The 22406-nt window shown below is 37.5% G+C and overlaps 2 protein-coding genes across 6 annotated transcripts in view; one reads left to right on the top strand and one right to left on the bottom strand.

Annotated features, from left to right (window-relative positions):
• Nucleotides 1-9312, top strand: part of plcd1b (phospholipase C, delta 1b) — a 23369-nt gene extending 14057 nt beyond the window's left edge. For all 3 annotated transcript variants that reach the window (XM_016272464.1, XM_016272457.1, XM_016272472.1), the window contains exons 8-15: nt 3299-3451; nt 5959-6105; nt 6224-6383; nt 7191-7307; nt 7481-7659; nt 7735-7867; nt 7949-8098; nt 8670-9312. In XM_016272464.1, coding sequence (XP_016127950.1) covers nt 3299-3451; nt 5959-6105; nt 6224-6383; nt 7191-7307; nt 7481-7659; nt 7735-7867; nt 7949-8098; nt 8670-8761 — 1131 coding nt within the window. In that variant the 3' untranslated portion in view covers nt 8762-9312. The remainder of the gene's footprint in view (nt 1-3298; nt 3452-5958; nt 6106-6223; nt 6384-7190; nt 7308-7480; nt 7660-7734; nt 7868-7948; nt 8099-8669) is intronic.
• The window catches only part of ctdsplb (CTD (carboxy-terminal domain, RNA polymerase II, polypeptide A) small phosphatase-like b), an 18251-nt gene continuing 5012 nt past the window's right edge, over nt 9168-22406 (bottom strand). The window contains exons 2-9 of one of the 3 annotated variants that reach the window (XM_016272497.1): nt 21534-21694; nt 21244-21276; nt 18674-18775; nt 17049-17105; nt 15642-15734; nt 15483-15496; nt 14737-14922; nt 12125-12234 (exon numbers count right to left, since the gene is read on the bottom strand). In XM_016272497.1, the coding sequence (XP_016127983.1) occupies nt 12204-12234; nt 14737-14922; nt 15483-15496; nt 15642-15734; nt 17049-17105; nt 18674-18775; nt 21244-21276; nt 21534-21694 (677 nt within the window). In that variant the 3' untranslated portion in view covers nt 12125-12203. Of the gene's footprint in view, nt 12235-14736; nt 14923-15482; nt 15497-15641; nt 15735-17048; nt 17106-18673; nt 18776-21243; nt 21277-21533; nt 21695-22406 lie in introns of all 3 variants that reach the window. The other 2 variants (XM_016272484.1, XM_016272490.1) reach the window with 2 other exon arrangements.

The raw sequence follows: 22406 nt of genomic DNA, 5'->3' as shown, positions 1-22406 counted from the left end.
TTGCATGTGTACTGCACGTTGACGCGGACACCGACGCAGAAGTATAAATGAAAACTGACGCATAGCCTACGGCGTAAAGGCTACGGCGTAGGTCAGATGCAGAAGTATAAATAAGCCTTTACTAGGGCTGCCGCGATTTGTCGATTCTATTCGACTATTCGATTTTTAAAAATCCTTTACTTCATTTTGCCTGCATCGACTAACCGGCAAAATACCAGAAGTGGTGCATTTCACGGACGAGAATCCATAAAACACATTATTAAGACTGTTTTCCAAGGCCTCATGATATATTAAACCCACTTAAAAATTATAATTAAGCATAGGTTATGTACGTGTGTCTCACAGCAGCTCCGTTCACAGTAAATGCTGTTCCACAGGAACTGTTATCATTTACATGTGTGTGGAGTGGCTCAAACTCTGCATGTTGTGAGTTTGGGTTTATTATAACGTTCATCTGGGAACGCAACATGTGCCATTTCATCAGATTTGTAAGGTAAATCATTATAAATCCACGCAAACACAGGAGAACACATCATTATCTCACTGTTTCAAAATAAAAGCTCAAACCCTCACTCTGAGTTTACACGTTTTGATGTCCACATATTCTTTAATACGTCGTAAAGAAATGGCCAGATATTAAAGATTAAGAGGACATTTGAATTAAATGATGCTTGGTAAATATTAAACAAGTATTAGATCGCACAGTAGTGTGTAAAAACAATCGTCAGGCTGTTGGCGCCCCCTGCAGGCCTTTGTTGTAATGCGTACTGTACATTAGCTCTATTCACTGATATATAATAGAGATTATTTTATAATTATATATAGATCAGTGGCTCCATTACATTATAATAGAGTATTTTAACAGTTTTGTTCAATAAAACCATATAATTTCTTGCTTTTGATACTTTATTTGTACTAATTATTATTGCCTCATTGCTAGTGATGTAACGATTCACTCAGCTCACGATTCGATTCACGATTATTATTTTTTAACAAAATTAGATTTAAGACAAATGATAAATTAAATGTGTCCTTTTATTATTGCTTGGACAAAATGCTGCACATTTCTTTGTGAAATTGAAATATAACACTATAATAATATACTAATATAGCACTTGTAAATTATTGCTCTTTTGTTGGTTTTGATTGCTTCTATTGTCCTCATTTGTAAGTCGCTTTGGACAAAAGCGTCTGCTAAATAACAAAATGTAAATATAATGTAAATGTAAATTTAAAAAACGACATTGAAATTTTAAAACAAGCCCCAAATCAAATAAATAAGTAACACGAATAAACTCTCTGCCAGCAGGTGGCGCTTAAAGCATTTCCTTGGTTTCTGCTGTAAACAAAGGAGCGCTGCACTTATGAACTTTAATATGCATTATACAGAGGCAAGATGAAAAATACCATCTAAACTTTTCTAAAGACAGTAAGGTCCCCTCAGACATGCATTCATATAAACTCCTACACCACGAATTGCGATTTGTTTAGTATCTCAACCGATTTGAATCGTCACATATTTTAATCGATTTTCAACCGGCTCGCGGTTAATTGTTACATCCCTAGTCATTGCTATTATATATATTTTAAGTAAATTTTTAAAGGCTATTGTTCACTTAACCTACATCTATTTTTATTACCACAAAAATTAATCATTAATTATAATATTTTATTATTAGTAGACCAGAACACGTGGACATGTTGTCATTCTTACACTATAATACTGAACTTTGATTTCAGTGATTTGCACTATGAGATACTTGCACTTGCTTCTTGCACTCTCTGTTGCACTTTACTTTTGCTTTAAAAAAGGATTTCATAGAAATTTGGATTTCATTTGGAGTTTCACTACTGAAGTCCTCTGTTCATTTTTTTCATCATGCTGGAGATGTCTGTTTAAATCTGTTGTTAACACATATCTAAGAGTACTTTTAATACTTAAAATTTTTAATAATAATAACTTTTAATAATACAATTTTAATACTTGATTCTAGTGGACTCTAAACATTGCATTTATTTAATTTGAAAACCCAACTGTTGGGGTTAATTGTTAATAACATGTTTTTTTCCCATTTATAGTTTCACTCACAGCTTTAATGAACAGAAGCCCAGAACATGTGGATATATTGACATTAAGAACATGCTGACTTTCTCAGACTTTTGTAATTATTTTCTTTTTATTTCATTTTTATTAGGTTTGTTAAAATTTTTACTCTTTTAGTTTTACATTTCGTCAATGGCTTGTTTACATTTATACTTTTTTACGGTACACTACTGAATGGCAAAGTTGCAAGTTTAATAAAATGTTCTTTAAAATTGTTGATTTTTTTGGTGTGGGAAATTAATCGTTTAGATTAATCGATTAATCGATAAATTAGTCGATAGATTAATCGAGAGAGAGAAAGAGTCGTTAGTGGCAGCCCTAATTCCTACCGGGTCGCGAGAACACTCTGGGTAAAATGTGTATAGATATGGCGCTCTGTTATTTGTGCATAAATGATTGTTCTAATTATTCTGTATTTTTGTTGTATGCGATTGATATAGAGTAGCAATTTGACGATTTCATGTTAAATTAGTAAATAAAAGATTGCTCTGATCTGTCTAGGCTATTAGGGCTTAAATGGATCGCAGTTGATCCGTGATATACGGACCAGGTCCAGACCCCACCGTTCGGCATGTGATTCGCAGATTAATTTGCCAATTTACACGTTCAAGCTATTTAAAACCACAAGAAGAAGAAACGAAACAGAACTCAATTCGTTACTTGCGTGCTGTTCTCGTACACACCCGAAGTGCGCACAAGCATAGAGACGTGTTTCAGACAGCACGGCATACTGAGTTGATTCCTCTTTCATGTCTCCCTGCGTTTGAAATACATATGCATGGGGGTTTGCAGTTACATCGCAATACTGGAAATATTTCTGTTTTTATCCATGAAGGTGAGCCAGTGGATATCACACAAGCAACGTGCAAACTTATGCCGGTGAACGTCTTAACTTCAGTCACTATACTGAAATTGAAAGTAAAAAACGGACAGAGTTTTCTAACGCTGCATTAACAGCGCATATTCTCTCAGAGACGACAAGAGACGAATCTACTTCAACATGTGCTGATAACAGTATAAATGAATAGACCTGTTTTAAAGACCCCATCTCCACCGGTCTTGCAAGATTTTTTTCGAACTGTAACCGGTCCGTGGTGTAAAAAAGGTTGGAGACCCCTGATGTAGAGCTTGTCCTTCTGGTGTGCTTTCCACGTGTGCCTGACTGTCAACAATGTGTTTTTTTCCTTTTACCAGACGTCCGAGTATCCTTTGATCCTGTCTTTGGAGAACCACTGCAGTGTGGAGCAGCAGAAGATCATTGCTCAGCACTTGATTTCCATCCTGGGTAGCGCTCTGATCACCAAACCCCTCGGAGATCAGATGCCCACATGCCTCCCTTCCCCAGAGGTTAGTGATTGCAAGACGTTAATATTCAGTAATCCGCTAAACCATGTTATACAGGCATATTCAATTGCAAGACTATGTAAGGCATACCGTACGTTAATCTGGTTATTATAAAATACAAAATAAACCTGACAGGGTGCTCGGGAAGCCGAGTCGAGCCGAGAAGGTTTGTTTTGTAATAATGACGGACTGATTGTATGTTCTCCTTCCAATTACACACCCAATTGTAAATAAGAAATTACATGGGCATGAATTATGAATTTGAAATTATTTTTATCATGTAAGAAGAACCAGATTGTTTATACCTGCTGTAGAATAGATCATTCCAGGATGACACAAGTTTTTAATACTAGGAGAAGATCCTCCAACATGTTCTCTCTGCCAAGCCCCTTTATCTCTGAAGCATGTTTTATTATATTGTGCTGGTTTTAACCATGAGAAAACTTTTTTTATTATTCAGTTAACTCTTTTGAAGAGATTTTTACCTGAGTTAAACCAGATACAGTTAGAGTTTTTAGCTAAAATACATTTTAAAAACCTAATATAATTTGTTATAAATTTTTCTTGCCATGAAAATAGCCACAGAAGCTGGCAACACAAACAAACAAAATGATGTAAGAAGAAAGAAGCAATGGTGGAATGGAAAGAGACAATCTCTAAAGATTGGTCACCAGGAAAGGTGATCAAAATATTTAGTTGGGATTCAATGATATTAACATTCTAGCCGATGCAATAAGCCAAACTTAGTTTTTTGTTGATGATAACGATACCTGGAAAACTTTTAAGGACTTATTTATGAACCCAGAAAAACGTTTACCATTTTTATCAAAAGTGCATTTAAAGAATCTTTTATAGAAATTGTGCTTAATCGTCTTTTTAGTAGTAGTTTCTTTTATATTTATGATATTATGTTTAATATTTAATTTGTATCTGCCATGTAAAAGCCAAACATTTAAAGGGATAGTTCACCCAAAAATGAAAAATCTGTCATTACTCACCCTCATGTCGTTCCAAACCCATAACACCTTCGTTCATCTTCGGAACACAAATGAAGATATTTTTGATGAAATCCGAGAGCTTTCTGACCCTGCATAGACAGCAACACAACTAGCACATTCAAGGCCCAGAAAGGTAGTAAGGACATCGTTAAAATAGTGTGTGACATCAGTGGTTCAACTGAAATTTTCTGAAGCTACGAGAATATGTTTTGTGCGCAAGGAAAACAAAAATAATTACTTTAACAATTTCTTCTCTTCCGTGTCAGTCTTTGACACACGTTCACGAGAGTACCACGACGCATGTGTGTGCACTCCTCTGATTGTAAACAAATATGACAGTTCCTGCGTCAGCAGTGCCACACACAAAAAGTATTCTAACGACTATTTTAACGATGTCCTTACTACCTTTCTGGGCCTTGAACGTGGTAGGACCCTTGCTGTCTATGCAGGATCAGAAAGCTCTCGGATTTCATCAAAAATATCTTAATTTGTATTCAGAAGATGAACGAAGGTGTTACGAGTTGTGAGCGACGTGAGGGTAATTAATAATAGAATTTTCTTTTTTTTTTTGGTGAACTATCCCTTCAAATACAACCAACCAACCAACGATACCTGGAACTGAAGATCCAGTGTCTCTTCATACAGATAGATAACCGATATGGTACCAATATGTCATATGTTCCTACTATTTAGTGGTTGGAATTAAAAAATGTTTGACCACAGAATGCCTTGTTTGACCAATTTAGAAGGGGTTCTAGGCATGCTTTATTTTGGTTTAAATGTGCACAGGAGTATATGCCATTTATACAAATTGAATATTTACTTCAAATCTGTTGAAATGAGTTTAAAAGATCAAAGTAGTTGATTTAATCCAGTAGCTGTGGCTTTAGATGTCAGACCCAAGAGAGTTTTCCAGCCAGGAATTCATACAGCTGCTCTCTATTTGAAATCGTCGCTGCATCTCAAACTCTCTTTGTTTTCACAAAATTACAAATGTCAACTCTTCAGAAATACTAGACTGACACCTTCAGCACATCAATTATGCTCGCGTACTTCGACATGAGGAAATGGCAAATGCAGAGTTATGCGATCACGTTGGTCCATCGTGGTTTTGTGGTGACCTGCTTTGAAAGACTCTGCTTTGGGTTACTATGACGACTGGTGCTTTGCCTGCAGGGGAGTGGATGATTATCATAGCTTACATAACGTTGTTTTCCATTCCCCTCAGTCAAGGTGTGGCCTGTCCTAGTCACTGTCACAGTCAACAATACAAACACTGCTGTTCTCAGGGTTACATCAGTTACAGCAACTGTGTTAGAAACATATGCTGTTCAGTTTGTGTAGAAATACCAATATTTGATAGTATTCTGCACTGTTAAGCTGAGATCTAAGAATTTTCATTTTTTCATAGACAACTGTAAGTTGCTCTTAAAATGGTATTTGCCGTTCCTTTTGGTGGCACTAGTTGGTAAATATTGGTTTACACATATGGCTGTGTCGTGTATTATTTAGGAGCTCAAAGGCCGGTTCATACTCAAAGGGAAAAGACTAGACAAACTTGAGGACATGTTTTCAGAGTCCAAAACAGCAGACGAAGAAAGTGTAACAGAGGAAGAAGATGATGAAGGTGATGAAGAAGACCAGGAAAAGAAGTCTAGTGTAAGCTGATTTCTGTACTCTCTTTCTTATGAACATATGTGATCATGGTAATAAAAATGTCTATTTCTTTTGATTTCAATTTTTTTTTACATTTTGTAACTACATATACCCGAAACAGAAAACAAAGTCGCTGAAGTTGGCGAAGGAGCTGTCTGATATCGTGATCTACTGCAAAAGTGTCCACTTCCATGGATTTGAGGATTCCCAGGACAAGCAGTCCTTTTATGAGATGGCCTCCTTCAAAGAGGGAAAAGCTGCGAAACTGGCGGAGGAATCAGGTGTGATGTCATGACTTATGCCGATCAGACACAACACAGGCTATTAAACACATGAGTATGTGTCATGACTTGGAGTCTGTCCAGCTGCACAGATTTATTACGCTGCAAAATACACAGTCAGAAATGTGCATAACGTCACAGATGATGGTTCTGCATGAGGGAGACCTTTGACACAACTTTGAATATGGAAATGAGCAGGTGACTAACAAGGAAAAGAGCCATTCATATATTCATCACTTTACTGGACAGCAAAAAGAGAGACCCATTTTATTCATGAACGTAAAATTATCTATTAAAATCTAAAAAAATAAATAAAATAAATTCTCATTTCAAATCTATACAAATTTTATTTTTAGTAATTTAAGAAAATTACCCGCACTCGCCCATCAAGAGCTGTCCCGCGCCGCATCCTGTTGCGTTGGGTCCCTCGGTACTCCCGCGGGAGTGCAGGTCTCTAGTCTCCACCCTGCAAATTGACAAAGGGCGACCAAAAGACGCAAAAAAAAGTCCAAATGAAAACAATGAGGAGGCGCAAAAGGACAGAATGCCGTAACGTATAAAAACAGAATATTGATATTTACATTTTTTATAATATTTTTCAATATTTCTTTTTTTTTTAAACTGTATTTTGCAGAAAATGCAGCCTGTGTGTGTGTGTGGGCGCGTGTGTGTGTGTATATATATACATGTATATATTATAAGTATAATCATCTAAAATCATCTGCCTTTCAAAAACTTTTCTGCCTATATGTCTATTTGTCAACTATCCAAACACATTCCTCAGCTAACTTTATTTTTTTGCCACAGCGAACGATTATATCCGTCACAATATAGACAAACTCAGTCGGATTTACCCAGCGGGACTGAGAACAGACTCCTCAAACTACAACCCCGTGCCTCTGTGGAACGCAGGCTGTCAGATAGGTAAAGAAGACATGAATTTTATACCCACCATACAACTGACACGAAGACGTGCATTTTCAAATCTAGTTAGATTTGATGTTAATGTCACAGTGCTAAACTCACAGGCTTTTAAAAGCTTAAAATGTTTCTCCGAACCTGATTGTAACAATCCATTTGATCTCCCTTTTCTCCAGTGGCCCTTAATTTCCAGACGGCCTGCCCAGAGATGGATCTGAATCGGGGGCTCTTCCTCCAGAACGGACAGAGTGGTTACAACCTCAAGCCTTCTTACCTACGAGACCGAGACACTAAATTTGACCCCATCACTCTTCCCGATGGACCATGGTTAAAGAACAAGACTCTTCATGTGATGGTAATGGATTTGTAGTTGCATAGCTTCGTTACAATGCTGCGTGTTACATGTGCACTGTTTCTGTTTGTCTAATAGGTGATCACAGCCCAGCAGTTACCCAAAGTGAGCGAAAGGAAGTCCTCCATTGTTGATCCTGTCGTGAAAGTGCAGGTCTACGGTGTGCCGGCCGATACCACAATGGTGGAAACGCAGTACATTGAGAATAACGGTATAATAACTCTCTAAATGTGCTGAGTCAGGACTCCTCAGGATCGAGATGTCGCTTAATCGCTCTCTGTTGTTTCTCAAGGCTTCAACCCCATGTGGAATGAGAACTTCCAGTTTGATGTGCGTGTGCCAGATCTAGCCCTTGTGCGCTTTTCGATTGAGGACTATGACTCCAGTTCGAACAATGAATTTATTGGCCAGTACACTCTTCCCTTCAACAGCTTAAAGAATGGTTAGTGTGTTAAAATACATGCTCATCTCTATGTTTTTGTGAATTGCCGTTGCTAAAAATATAGTAATTTGTCTAATAGGTGATCACAGCCCAGCAGTTACCCAAAGTGAGCGAAAGGAAGTCCTCCATTGTTGATCCTGTCGTGAAAGTGCAGGTCTACGGTGTGCCGGCCGATACCACAATGGTGGAAACGCAGTACATTGAGAATAACGGTATAATAACTCTCTAAATGTGCTGAGTCAGGACTCCTCAGGATCGAGATGTCGCTTAATCGCTCTCTGTTGTTTCTCAAGGCTTCAACCCCATGTGGAATGAGAACTTCCAGTTTGATGTGCGTGTGCCAGATCTAGCCCTTGTGCGCTTTTCGATTGAGGACTATGACTCCAGTTCGAACAATGAATTTATTGGCCAGTACACTCTTCCCTTCAACAGCTTAAAGAATGGTTAGTGTGTTAAAATACATGCTCATCTCTATGTTTTTGTGAATTGCCGTTGCTGTCTTAAGTATGCATGATAAACATTACTATAACCACACAAGCAGACAATCAATAGTTTGTTTGTTATGCCACAGGATATCACCATGTGCCACTGCTCAATAAGAATGGAGACCACCTTTCCTCTGCTGGACTTTTTGTTCACATCATGGTTGTGGATGCTGAATAACACATGATGGCGCAGGTTTTATACTGTATCTGAGATGATCATATGTGGATGGGTCTGCAAAACATGAGGCAGCTTGAGTGATTCTAATGGGTAAATAAGAAACTGGGGGAATAGAGAAGCTTTTCAGAAGTTGTGATATGATGGTCTCGCATATCAATAACTTTTTTTTGTACTTTTTACGATTTGTAAAATACATTTATAAATTTTAGTATGCCAAACAGATTACATTGAGTGTCAATGTTTAGTATTCGTTAAACTGAGTACTGTTTTTAGATATTCAGATTTTAGCAGAGGAATCATTTGATGGTGGAATTGCAGATGAACAGAACCACTCCATCCTCTGAGTAGTATCTTTAGATACATGTTTTTAAGCCTGCATTAGACTGTTTCTTTGTCTTTTATGTAGTTACATACCACATCCGATGTATGTCATTATTAAATGAGGTACTTAAAATGCCATGATACTCATAAAATCAGTGATTTTGATAAAAAAAAACATTGCCAACTGTATACATCCATGTAAAGGTGAAATAAATCTAAGTTATTCAGAACTGTAGGTTTTAAGTTTTTTATTCTGTAATGGCTTAAACCAGAGAAAAGAGGCATGAAGAAAGTTTAATGAGCTTGTGGGATAATGCCATATTTGGCAGTTTAGACACTTGGATTCACATCTGCAAGACCGTAAGCGTGAGCTCTACTAGTGTAGACATCCAGTCCACGTGAAAGCAGAAGAAAAACTGCATTACTTTGGTAACATCACAAAACTTCCTATTTAGCAGCAGAGAATTGGATGACATTAGCATATATTTGAAAGAGTATCACTTCATATGCTCAACAGTCTGAAACTTTTTAAAACATGCTATGATAAAGCGAGATATTAAGATTCTGCACTATTTGTTGGTCTCAAATCAACAAGTTGATCATGTGATTCCTTTGTATGGATGGTTTGTTCTTTGAATAATCTCATGCTGGAGAACAGGATCATTAGGATTTACACAAACTTGTAGCGTTTATATAGCTCTTAAGGGATGAACCACATACTCAAGACATTCAAAATTCAGGTTTTAAATTAAATCATGTGTTTATAATCATAAAACCAAATTACCTGACTGCTGATTCTGTAAACAAACTAAAGCTAGTGTAAAATCTCTCAACCAACAACTTAAGATATGCCAAAACACCTTGCAAGAGCTGATGTGCTTTGGAGAAATAGTAACACCTGAGATACTGAACTTCAAGCACATGCAATATAAAATAAGTCCAATAAAAGTCATTGTGCTGTTTTTTTTAAAAAGGTGCTTTAATATAACAGAGTCTGGAAGAAAACTTACGACAACCATGAATCAATTCAGCTTGAAATATACTCCAAAAATCAGCACTGCACAGCCTCTCCGAACTGATTTCAAACCCCCGAGTCAATCTGTGGACCATTTAAAGTGTCTGTATGGCTTACTAAAAAAAAATTATAATTCGATAAAGAACATAAGGCATAATGTAATTGAATGTGCCAACTTGAGATATTTAAGTGACAACACAAAAACAAAGTGTTTTAAAAACAGCACCTGACAGTTTAGTTGCGAAAAACAGAAGCAAACAACTGAGCAAAACCAATAGTGTTTTAACGCTGCCAGATCACCAGGACTCTATGGTGTTCAAAGAAAAAGGTGAAATATGCAAATGTGAAAAGTATTGTTTGACAATTCAAAATAAAAGCTAGAAATCAAAAATACTAGCAAGCCAAATATCCAGGCAGTCTGGAAGATCGACGCCGACGACTGAAGAGAGGCTGTACAGCACATCAACAAGCGTGGGCTAACATAAGCATACATCTCAAATACTGACAGAAGACCACAAACGTGAGAATGAATTGCTCTCCGTCGCCTGCCGCAGAACAGGATGAAGAGAGACGGAGAGGTAGACGATAAAAGACTGAAGAAAAAAAAAGGAGGAAGACACCATGTGGTGACCAAACTGTGATGTGGCGGACTCTGGGCAGAGAGAGAGAGAGTTTATTGCCTGTTCAGCAGCGGATCGGGACATCCCACCGCTGCTCCTCTCGTCTTAGGCACTTAGGCGGTGATGGAGAGTCTGCACAGCTTGCGCCAAACACTTTCAAACCCCCACTGGGACAAAAGAGCTTCGTTTAGCTCTGCAAGAGGACAAGAGCAAACCCTTTAAGGCCCTACTGCATCCGTTCTGCTCTGGCACAAGCTGCACAGCGCTCTAGTCCCTGGGCTGGTACTGGTGGTACCCTACAGGGAGGTCTTTTGTAGTGTAGTATACAGTGGTAGCAGCAGCAGGGTATGGTTTATATATGGTTTAAATATAAAGACGATGGACCTGTACCAATTCTCAAGAACTCACGACTCAAACAGAAAATAATTAAAGACGATAAAAGGGATACATTTGCAATTGTGCATCCTGGTTTCCATAAAGGACACTTCCCCATAAAAATTGATTAGCGGGGGAACAACTGCAGTGTCTACGCTACTTCACCAAAGGCATTCAGATCAACGTAAAGTTCCAAAATAAAAGACTAGTGGCTAAAATTCTCTGTTTTTGAAATGTCCAAACATTTGACTCCAGCACCAATATTAGCGTTGGGGCTGTTCGCTGAAAACGAAACGTACTTCAGCATCAGATTGCGAGACAAATATTAGCGATTGGCACGATTTAAGGGGTTAGTTGGCAAAAGAGGCTGCGGTATATGAGACGAGTAACCTAACAAGTGCAAATGCATTTGTTTGCTCTTAGAAAACAAACTAAACGTATACAAGTCTAAATAATAGTCTCGGTCTATATAATGGCACAAGCTAAAGCAAAATCGAAAACAAAAGGAGCACGAGAAGAACAGAAGATGGAGACGTGTACCCAGCTTTACACAATTAAAAATATCTGGCCTCTTTAACAGTGCTTTTATAAAAAGAGTCTGACCTGCCTCCGTTTTAAAGCATATAATTCTTGTAAAGATTAGGTTCTCGTGTACAAAATGTTCATTTCCCCCATAAAAATGACATTCAAAAAAGGCACTTTGTTGGGTCAGAGAGGAAACCCCACAGTCCTTTAACCCTACTGATTTCTACCTGCATAGCAACACCTCCGAGAATGGTTATGACTTGGATATTTCATTTCAAAAAAGGGGGGGAAAAAAGTAGAATTTTTGGTTTATCATAAGCACTTTTCAAAAGAGAAATATCTGAGTGTCCATTAAATGTTCAGTCTGTTTATGTCCCGGTGTGCGTGTCCTGGTGGTATGGGTGAGGTGAGGACTGCAGGCTGAAGGAGAGAGGAGAGAGGTGCTGGGAGCGGAGCGGGGCGTGGGGGACTCACACTGGCCCCTCGGCCTGCTACCTGCCCCTCAGGTTCTGCAGCACCCCGTACACGTCTTCCTCTTTGCTCAGTCCGTCAAAGAAAGGCAGCAGGTCCAGGAGCTCGGTGTCATTCATGTCATCAAACCACGACTGTACGGGAACCTTCACAAGACACACACAGTTATTATCTGATAATATAATCACATTCATGTTATGACATGTTTTTGGTCCAAAATCTTGATTCACATAACTGTATATTCCACAACAAATATTGCTGTACATTTGTCACATTGTGAAGCACTTTCACTTTCAGTGTGACGACGAAAAAAAAATTATTGCCAGAGTGTTGTTGTACTGGTTTTTACAGACAGTGTAAATTGCTGCTGAAACCAAAATAGATCCTAAATAAAACAAAAAAGGACAAGGGTGGAAACAAAGAAATGTATCAGAGTTCCGGTTCTGATGCTTATGATTCTGGTTCCATAATGATTCTTTTGGCACTTTTGAGGCAGAAGAATTGGTGGGTTGGGGAATATAATATCCAAAATATAAGATCATTAAAGGGGTCATATGATGCGATTAAAATTTTTTCTTTCTCTTTGGAGTGTTACAAGCTCTTGGTGCATAAAGAAGATATGTAAAGTTGCAAAGACTAAAGTCTCAAATCCAAAGAGATATTCTTTATAAAAGTTAAGAGTCAACCACGCCTACCTAAAACGGCTCGTTCTAACACGCCCCCACATGTCTACGTCACGATGTGGGAAGATTTGCATAACGCCGCCCAAATGTTCATGCAAAGGCGGCGGCGTAACTTTTATTTTCGCTGTATTATTGTTGTTGCTGCCGCCGCCATGTCATGAAGGCGCTGTGTGTTTCGTTGTGAAAGCGAAACTACTTTGTTTGGCCTTCCAAAAGAGGATGATATCCGCTTCGTCATGCCTAGAGCTGATCCGTGCTGGTCACTGAGGAAATACATCAACTTTGTGCTGTGGATCACCGGATCGGCTTTCACCGTGGACGAAGCAGAGTACAGCCCGGAGTCGTCACATGTCCTTCCGGACGCTCCTTCGTCGTAAATCGCCAGCCGCGCCGTTTTCAAGCCCACCCGCCTCTGCTCACTCTAGCCCTCTCTCATGCTAGCCCCCGGCCTCTGCTCACTGTAGGCCGCCGTCGCTCACTCAAGGCCACCATGTGTGACGCTGTGTTTCGTTGTGAAAGCGAAACTACTTTGTTTGGCCTTCCAAAAGAGGACACGACTAGAAATCAGTGGTTAAGTTGTATTTACAACACTGTTCCAGAACAGTTCAACCCAAATATTCAGATGTGTGCAGCACATTTTATGGAGGACTGTTTCCTGATCCTGGTAGAGTAGACTACAATGCCGGCTGTTCTGACTCTCAGACTGTAAGTACGTTTTTTTATATTTAAAGAGTTTTTATATTTTATATATTTAAAGCGGGTTTTTTGGGGAGTGTAGAGTAGGGCTTGTTGTTTGTCATTTCTCCGATCACAAATGCAGACATGGATTTATGTTTACGCGGCGCAATGCAACGCAACGTGTAAAAAGACAGTTTAAGTCATTATAATCCATAATTATGTCCCCACTGGATGCAACGAATTACTCGTTTATAATGGGTTTTCATGTTTTTGAATCATCGCTCCGGCCTGATAGGGCATCATCACAGTATGGTGAGGGGCGTAACATTTCCGTCACATGCTTGAGGTATTCGGCCAATCACAACACACTTTATAGCTGGCCAATCACAGCACACCTCGCTTTTTCAGACCGATGAGCTTTGTAAAAATCGATGCATTTCAGAAAGACGGGGCATAGAGGAGAAACAATAATGTACAGTATGTGGAAAATAACGAGGTTTTTTTTTACTTTAAACCGCATAAACATTTCATTATACCAAATACACAAAATAATGTTCTTTTTAGCAACATCATATGACTCCTTTAACAGTTTTGTTCAATAAAACCATATGCTTTCTTGCTTTTGATACTTTATTTGAACTAATTATTGCCTCATCGCTATTATATATGTATTTTAAGTAATTTTAAAGGCTATTGTTTACTTACAAAAAAATTTATTATAATTATAGGGCACTATGAAAAAAGTGCATACTTATTTACATTTAAAAGGTGGATACTTATTTTACTCACTTATTTGTGGCAAATGATTTTTCTAAAATATCAACGACTCTCATAATGTGTACAGTATGGTGTACACTAAAGGTACACCATGTAATTTTGGGCCATTTTTGGAGTTAAAAATGAAACTGAAAGAAGATTATGCTTCATCTCTTCGGATGAATGTGGTTCATGAGTGTAGTAAAGATATGGCTTGGTTTTTTATGATTAATATATTTTTTATTATAAAAAAATGAATTAGTGTAGCTTTAACTATACATTGTCATATGAATAACCAGTTTTACCATATTAACCAGTTTAGGTGTGTGTGTTTAATGCACTAATAAGAATCATTCGGGCGACTACATTGGCTGAGTTGTATGATCGTGATTCGCTAAAAGAATCTGTCTCATAAGAGTCCATTGTGACTCTGAATGTCATGTTTATGGTTTTTTTCCCACTACTATATATAAGGGCAAGAGTAACCAAACTGTGGTTTAGTTAGGAGTTTCATCAGCAATCAAAACTCACAGCATTTTCAGGATGGAAAATGTAGGAAGCAGGGGAGTTGTCCACAATGATGACGTTCCTGAGCTCTCTCCCGAGCCGACTAAGGTCTTTAACATAGTTCCCCCTGTGGAAAACGCAGGATTCCCGGAAGAGTCTCGCCTGAAACACACCCCACTGGTCCAGCAGGTCAGCCACCGGGTCAGCATACTGAAGCACACACAGACACGACAGACACTTACAAACAAGTCAAAGGAGGACCTTCAAGCTGCTCATGCACTGATTAAACAGTCGAGTCACTGTAGAATCGTCCAGCTGCTCCCTGCAACAAATTCAAATATAAAACAGAGAAAAAGTAAGCTGCTAGGGCAACGCAACACTATTTCCATATCTATGCAAACAAAAACGTCTACAAAGAGGACTGTAAGGAAACCTACAAACCATAATCAGATATGTGCCTCTCAGTAAGAAAGCTTTAAAGCCAATGAGCGGTTATGTTCTCGATATAACAGACACGGAAGCAACCAAGACACATGATCTAAACTACAGTGGGCCGCATACATTCTCAACAGCTAATGTGTCACTAACAGCTATGAGAAGAACAAAACAAATCTGCTACAGATACGGCGACAAATGAAACTTCACAGCGTATCGTAAAAGCGGCCAAACTCAAACAATGTGAGCTTTCAAAGGTGAAGGCAGCAGCGACTGCAACTACTGGTACATGGCACGCATTCTGGAAGAGGCACAGTTGCCATAGAGACACTTACCCATGCATTAGCGGCTAAAACAAACGCAGGCCACACAGAGACAGAGAGGGGGGTCAGATATTAGCAGAGCAGGTATGAATCAACACCCACCCAGCAGGGGAGTCTTTTGACATGTTTGTTGACATTAAGTGAGTCAGTGTCGTAGTGTGGTGGACAAACCTTGGCTAGACTGGCAGTGAAAAGCACACATTCAAACAGCTCGCCCATTTTCTGCAGGAACTCATCAACGTGAGGTCTTTTGAGCACATACACCTATGAAGGGGAGATATTGTGATACACAGTGCTCATAATACATAAAATCGTTATCAAACAATATAATATAAAATACGATGATATATATAATGTAGTAATGTGATAACAGCTATTTAAGTACATTTTAATTGATAAAAAATTTTTCATAATACATACAGGCCTCAATTTTTTTAAATATATAAATTAATATAATATTGAGCAATTTAAGTCTAAATAACACATTTTCATAAAATATTTACTAATTATTACATTTGCAAATCTCTATAATATATAACACATAATAGTAAAATCTTTATAAAACAATACACTATAAAATATGAAAATGCATAATATGATAAAACATTTTCATATTTACATATTTACCAAACAAAATAAAAATAACACGGAGCAATTTAAGTTAATTTAAATGACAAATTGAATCTTTATAATCTACATAAATCTTTATGAAACAATACTCTCTAAAATTTTACATGAAAAATGTAATATATTTTCATAATACATATAATGATAAAATGTACAAAACCAAAAATAGAATATTGTGATACACGGAGACATTTAAGTTAATTTAAATGATAAATAGAATCTTTATGAATCTTTATAATATATAACACATAGTTCAATATTTTTTTAATAATATACTACAAAACATAATATAAAAATTTAGAATACATTTTAATAATATATAAAAAAAATTGTGGAACAAAAAATGTAAGTGATACACTGAGCCATGCAAGTTAATTTAAATGATAAATTGAACCTTTATTATGTATTATTTGTATCGTGTTATTATAACAACACATAATAAGTGAAATTCTTTTTTAAACAAACTAGAAAATATAATATGAAAATGTATAATATATCTTCATAATAATAAAATAAGCAAAAAATATAATAGCGATACGCTGAGCCATTTAAGTTCATTTAAATGACTGATTTAATCTTTGTCATCTTTATAAATCTTAATAAAATAAAACATATTACAATAACACTACATCATCATAAAACTATACAATATAAAATGTAATATAGCAATATAACATAATAACAATATAATACAATAGAAGTCATCTTGTTCTTCAATCTGAAAGCCAAAACAGACGATTTGCATCAGCTCCATGAAGACAAACGACTGCCACCTAGTGCAAGTAATCAGGAATAGGCCTCCCAGGACAGACAGCCTATCCTGGATTACTTGAACAAGGGAACAGCCACCACATCATCTAATGAAGTTGACACTGACATAAAACACATAATTGGCTTCATATCTGCTACAGTGTAATATGAAACCAGCGCATGTTTCCATCAGAACTGTACCTGATGCACTGTGCCGTCGATCTCCACTGGGACGATGAAATCAGCGTTGCTAATGGGCTGTGAGAAAGAAACAAACACAACACAGATGAGTTATGACCCAGCCTCAGATGGGAGACAAATGTGGAGGAAGTGATCCAACGAAACCCACCCAAACTTTCGGAAATATCCTTCCGATAAAGTAGGTATTACATTGAAGACTAAACTCTTGTCTTATTGCAAGCACTTCTAAAATGTTTATTGCACCTGCTTATTTTTTTGTTCCGAGCATCACTCAAGACTCATGAAATCCATCTTTCCAAATAAAGAATATTTAAATACCAAGAATAAACCATATCAGGTTGCATTTGATACATGAATCCATTAATTAGAAAATTCTTATCACTACTCAGCCAGTTGTATCACCGGATTCTACAAAAATAACAATCTCATGGTTTTAGTCACACACAACTATTCAACATTACCCCAAACAACTTGAACATGACAGATGCTAATGTGCATTTTCTGTGAATCATAACTTCTCTCATGCTTTGTCTTTCTTATAGTTAAAATAAATCCTCAAGTGACCTTTTAAGTCCCATCTACTATATCCAAATATTACAAACTAACAAGCTGATAAACATTATGACCGCAATCAGATATTACTGATATGTGATAAGCTCTATTTAATGACAGTGCAGTGATAACAAACAGCAGAGGGCGTCTGTGCTCTTTCAACACAAAGCTGCCTAATCAAATATTAATAATCTCTTGTGAGGGAGGTTTGAGAACTGCACACCTAAAATATTTGTCCTAAGCATGACTGAAATCAATGAACCTCAAGGCAAATTTACCCCGCAAAGCCTGACATATGAAACAGTCAGAACATTTAATTTTTTATTGAGCCTTAAAAAAAAAACTTATTTGGTATATCAGGCTTTTATGGCTCATACTGTATGACTCACAGACTTTTTGTTTATTCCGAGGCCCAAAATATGCAATTTTGTGCAGTTCCTAACTTGCTAATATTTATATGGCCAACATGGCGATTATATTTGTATTTGTATATTTGGCGATACATTTTTATGGATTAAGTAAACATAAGTTGCTTCAGTTCAGTAAGTGTTTAATCTTGAAATATTACCAACAATATAAAAGTTATATTGTTTACTTTTATAAAAATCATTCACGATTTCACAGCAGAAAGACACGTGTAATACGAAATGAGAAAATCTGCCTTGGCAGAAAGTTTATTTGATTTCAAGTAACAAAAATGTTTTTAACGGTTTAAATTTTTGTTTCAGTTTTAGTTAACCATAAAATCCCTGCCCTGCACTAAATTTCTGAGCTTCATACACAGATCAAGAAGCTGAAAAGCCCAATACTGAGTTTCACAATCAGTGTTGCTCTCCAGCACTCCTCCTACTAGCAGCAGAGACAAATGAACCCTGACTGGGCCGTCACTAAGCATCACAGGACGCTCTGCCCACATACATGTGTATCCCTAATGCAAAATAGGTCACAGTGGGTCACAGTCACTGAGCAAATTACAGAGAAAAGTCCGTTACACTGCATCTGCAGTCCATCCCTGGTTGTTTCTGTTTGGGAAACACCTGAATAACTTCTACAGGCAATAATTGATGAATTACCTTAAACGAGCTGTGCACCAGAGTCTCATCCAAGTCTATTACCACACACTTCTTCCCATAGTCATTTATGTTAACCTCAGGGAGGAGGTACTTCTCTGGAGGCTGTGGAAATGTAAAACAGAGAGAGTAAACATGATGAACATGGAGCAATGTCAGAGAAATGAGTGAGAAATGAGGCACGGGAGGTTAAACCGCGACGTGTTAGACCGTTATCAAGCGAAATGAGCAGAAATATGTGAGAAAAGCAGCACGGTTCCCAACCATCTACACAAATGGTAAGGGACAGCTTTGTGCATTTTAGGAAGTGCATTTCCTGAGCTGCACAGATGACGCTCATGCAGTAACATCCCAGCTCTTCCGAGCGGAAGTGGAAAGGATTACGGCCGTGCGTGGGGATTAAAAGGTTTCTCACACATTAATCAGAGATGCAGGATGGGTAAGGTTAGAGAGTGACTTCAGCACTGGCTGCCTGTATGAAATCCCATCACTTTATTTATAAGATAAATACGGGTGAATGGGTCCCTCTCTTGATCCAGTTCTCTAATCCTCGCTGCACCGTCTCAATACAAGCAGAGGCAATCTTGTTATGGAGGGAGGCAGTATGCTGTCGAGTCCATCTAATCTAAATCCCTGTCTGTTTAATGGGATGAATCAAGCTTAGGAGGAACCGCTGGGGTGCAGACATGATCCTGGTCTGAACTGCTGAATGAACACAGAAAGAAACTACAACACTTACAGTTCGGCTTGACGCGACTTCCTAGTCAGTACACAAACAACGGTACAGCAAATTATGCAGCATACACGTCACTGTGGGGTTACTAAAATCTCGTGACGAAATCATTAAGGATCATGAGATCTGACCTTCCCAACTGGAATTAAGACTACCACCAAGATTAACAGCAGAAGAGACGCGCGAAAACCCTTCAATTAAAGATCGCAGTTAATCGGCCAACCTATTTATGAACCTTTTAAATTAAGAAGTGTCATATTACTTTCATCAACATCACAACATAAGAAGAAAAATGCAAGGAAGCCACTTGTAGGTTGATTTTCAAAAAGGTGCAAACCAAGACTTGAAGGGATAGTTCACCCAAAAATGAAAATGACCCCATGATTTACTCACCCTCAAGCCTCAAGATTTGTATACGACTTTCTTCTATCAGACTAATACAATTGGAGTAGTATTAAAAAATGTCCTGGCTCTCCCAAGATTTATAATGGCATTGAATGGCTGTTGATTTTCAATAGTCCAATAGAAGTACAATAAAACCCAATCATCCATCAAAAAAAGTGCTCCACACAGCTCCAGGGGTTAATAAAGGCCTTTAGAATAAAATAAAATAAAAATAACGTTTTAAATATGGATATTTTTCTTATACCATCGCATCGATTAGCTTCAGGAGGCCTTTTTAACCCCCCGGAGCACTTTTTATGATGGATTGGAGCAGATTACTGGACTTCTATTTGACTACTGAATACCAACAGCCATTATAAAACTTGAAAGAGCCAGGATATTTTTTTAATATAACTCCAATTGTATTCGTCTGAAAGAAGAATGTCATATACAACTTGGATGGCTTGAGTAATGCCAAATTGGGTAATTTTCATTTTTGGGTGAACTCTATCACTTTAACAATAAGTCTGGCCTAGTTGACAGATTTTTGAATGTAACTGATCGCTGTACACTACCATTCAAACGTTTGAGGTCGGTATTTATAAATTTAAAAAGTATTAAGTATACATTTCATTTTCTTTCTTTTTTTTTTTAAATCTTACTGACCCCCAAATACTGAACTTTTGTTGCAAATTATAAGGCTTCGTTGAATTCTCCAAAAAAATCTCTTTGGATAACAGCGTCTACTAAATATAAATGTAAAATACTTAGAGGTCTTCGAAGCATCAGGAATATTATGTTAAACAATGAACCAACCAGTAATATTTTGCATCATATGGCATACTTTTCCAACAAAAATGAATTAATTCATTTCGCGACATTATAGGTGTAAAATTTTCAGCTCTTTACAAAGTTTTATTCTGTAAATAAAATAAAAAAATTATGAACAAAAACTCTGAAGAGGATACTGAACATTAATGAAAATCAAATTATTTCAAACAAATATAAAAACGCATTGCAAAAAACAGGCCAGTGAAAATATTGGCAGGGAAAGTTAAACTGTTGTACTCTGTAAACACTGTGGCGCTGCCGCGCTAGAGCAGGAAATTTTGCGCAGCACCTTTAAACGGAATAGAATACAGTGGAAAAACACGTGCATTATCAAATCAGAAGCAGTCATACTCCCAATAGTTAAAAAGCAGGAAGATGGGCATAGCCAACACATGTTGAAAATGCCTTAACCTATAATTGTGTGAAAAAACGTTAGGCTTTCCAGTCGCCTCAGAAGTAGTATAATATACAGTGCATGCAAGCACTGTAGCATCCATCAGCCAAAGTGCATCACTGTCCACAGAGCCGCTTCAAAAGTGGATTCGAGTGTACAGTGGTGCGGCGCTCCATGCGGCATGCGAGAGCACACAGACAGACGCACGGAGTGGAGTGGAATCATACATACACTGGGGATAGGGATGACCTCAACCTGGTCACACTGGGACATGAGAGATGAAGACAGAGGAAACAAACAGGAGAGGAAATGAGGTGCTTAACCATAAGACAAATGTACAATAATTCAGACAAATGTGATACAGTCTGCACAGAAAAAGAGAGAGAGAGTTGTGATGACTTCTGCTTAACATCAGCAAACCACACATGACGGTGAGACGCAGAAGCAGAGGTCTCTGAATCAATACGCATCTGATTGACTGTAATCACTCCCCGTGTAAAGAGGATGTTTGGGCGTCTCACCTTTGGTGGAGCTCCGTTCTCCTCCACAGGTGGAGGCAGAGGGCTGCTGTTGTTGTTGGGGGTGGCAGGGGGCTCGGCATCGTAACTTCTCAGACAGCAGAACAATGAGCTGAAGATGTTGCGAGTCCTCTTCTTCTTCAGACTGCTGTTAGACAGCGAAACTGACAAAAGAGTGGACAGAGAGGTTTAAAACACTGGACAGAGAGGTTTAAAACACATGACTACAATAATAATTTACTAGGGATGCATTATTAGTGGCAACACTGGTGCATTAGCGGCTTGTTTATTTCAGGTTGCCGTTTATAATAAATTCATTTCATTTATATCAGGTTTCCCCCCCAATTCAAACAGTTAACTTTATACTGTACATCAATGATTTGATTGATTAAACTTCAGATATTTACAATAATACCACACCGGTTACTAGACAAAAGATTTTTTTATATTGAAAAACACTTAAATGATCTCTTTAACCATTTTATGTTTATTTTTATGGTTACCCGCCGTAACATGAAAATATATAAACTAATATACCAAAACATGCATGCACAATAGTGTCCAACAGTTTGGGGGCAGTATGATATTTTTTATGTTTGTGAAAGAAGTCTTATGTTCACCAAGACTGCATTTATTTGATCAAACAAACGGTTAAATTGTAAAATATTATTGCAATTTAAAATAAGTTTTTTTATTTGAATATATTTTAAAATGCAATTTATTACTTTGATGGCAAAACTAAATTGCAGTCATCAATGTCTCATAATCCTTCACAAATCCTTCAATACATTTTTGTGGAAAACATGACATTTATTTGAAAAACTTTTTTTGCAACATTTTAAATGTCTTTACTGTCATTTTTGATAAATTTAATTG

The sequence above is a fragment of the Sinocyclocheilus grahami genome, unplaced genomic scaffold, assembly GCF_001515645.1.
Source record: "Sinocyclocheilus grahami isolate Dianchi unplaced genomic scaffold, SAMN03320097.WGS_v1.1 scaffold5.1, whole genome shotgun sequence".
NCBI classification, from domain to species: Eukaryota; Metazoa; Chordata; class Actinopteri; order Cypriniformes; family Cyprinidae; genus Sinocyclocheilus; species Sinocyclocheilus grahami.
The sequence above is the reverse complement of the archived record's forward strand: the minus strand, read 5'-3'. Positions and strand labels throughout refer to the sequence as shown.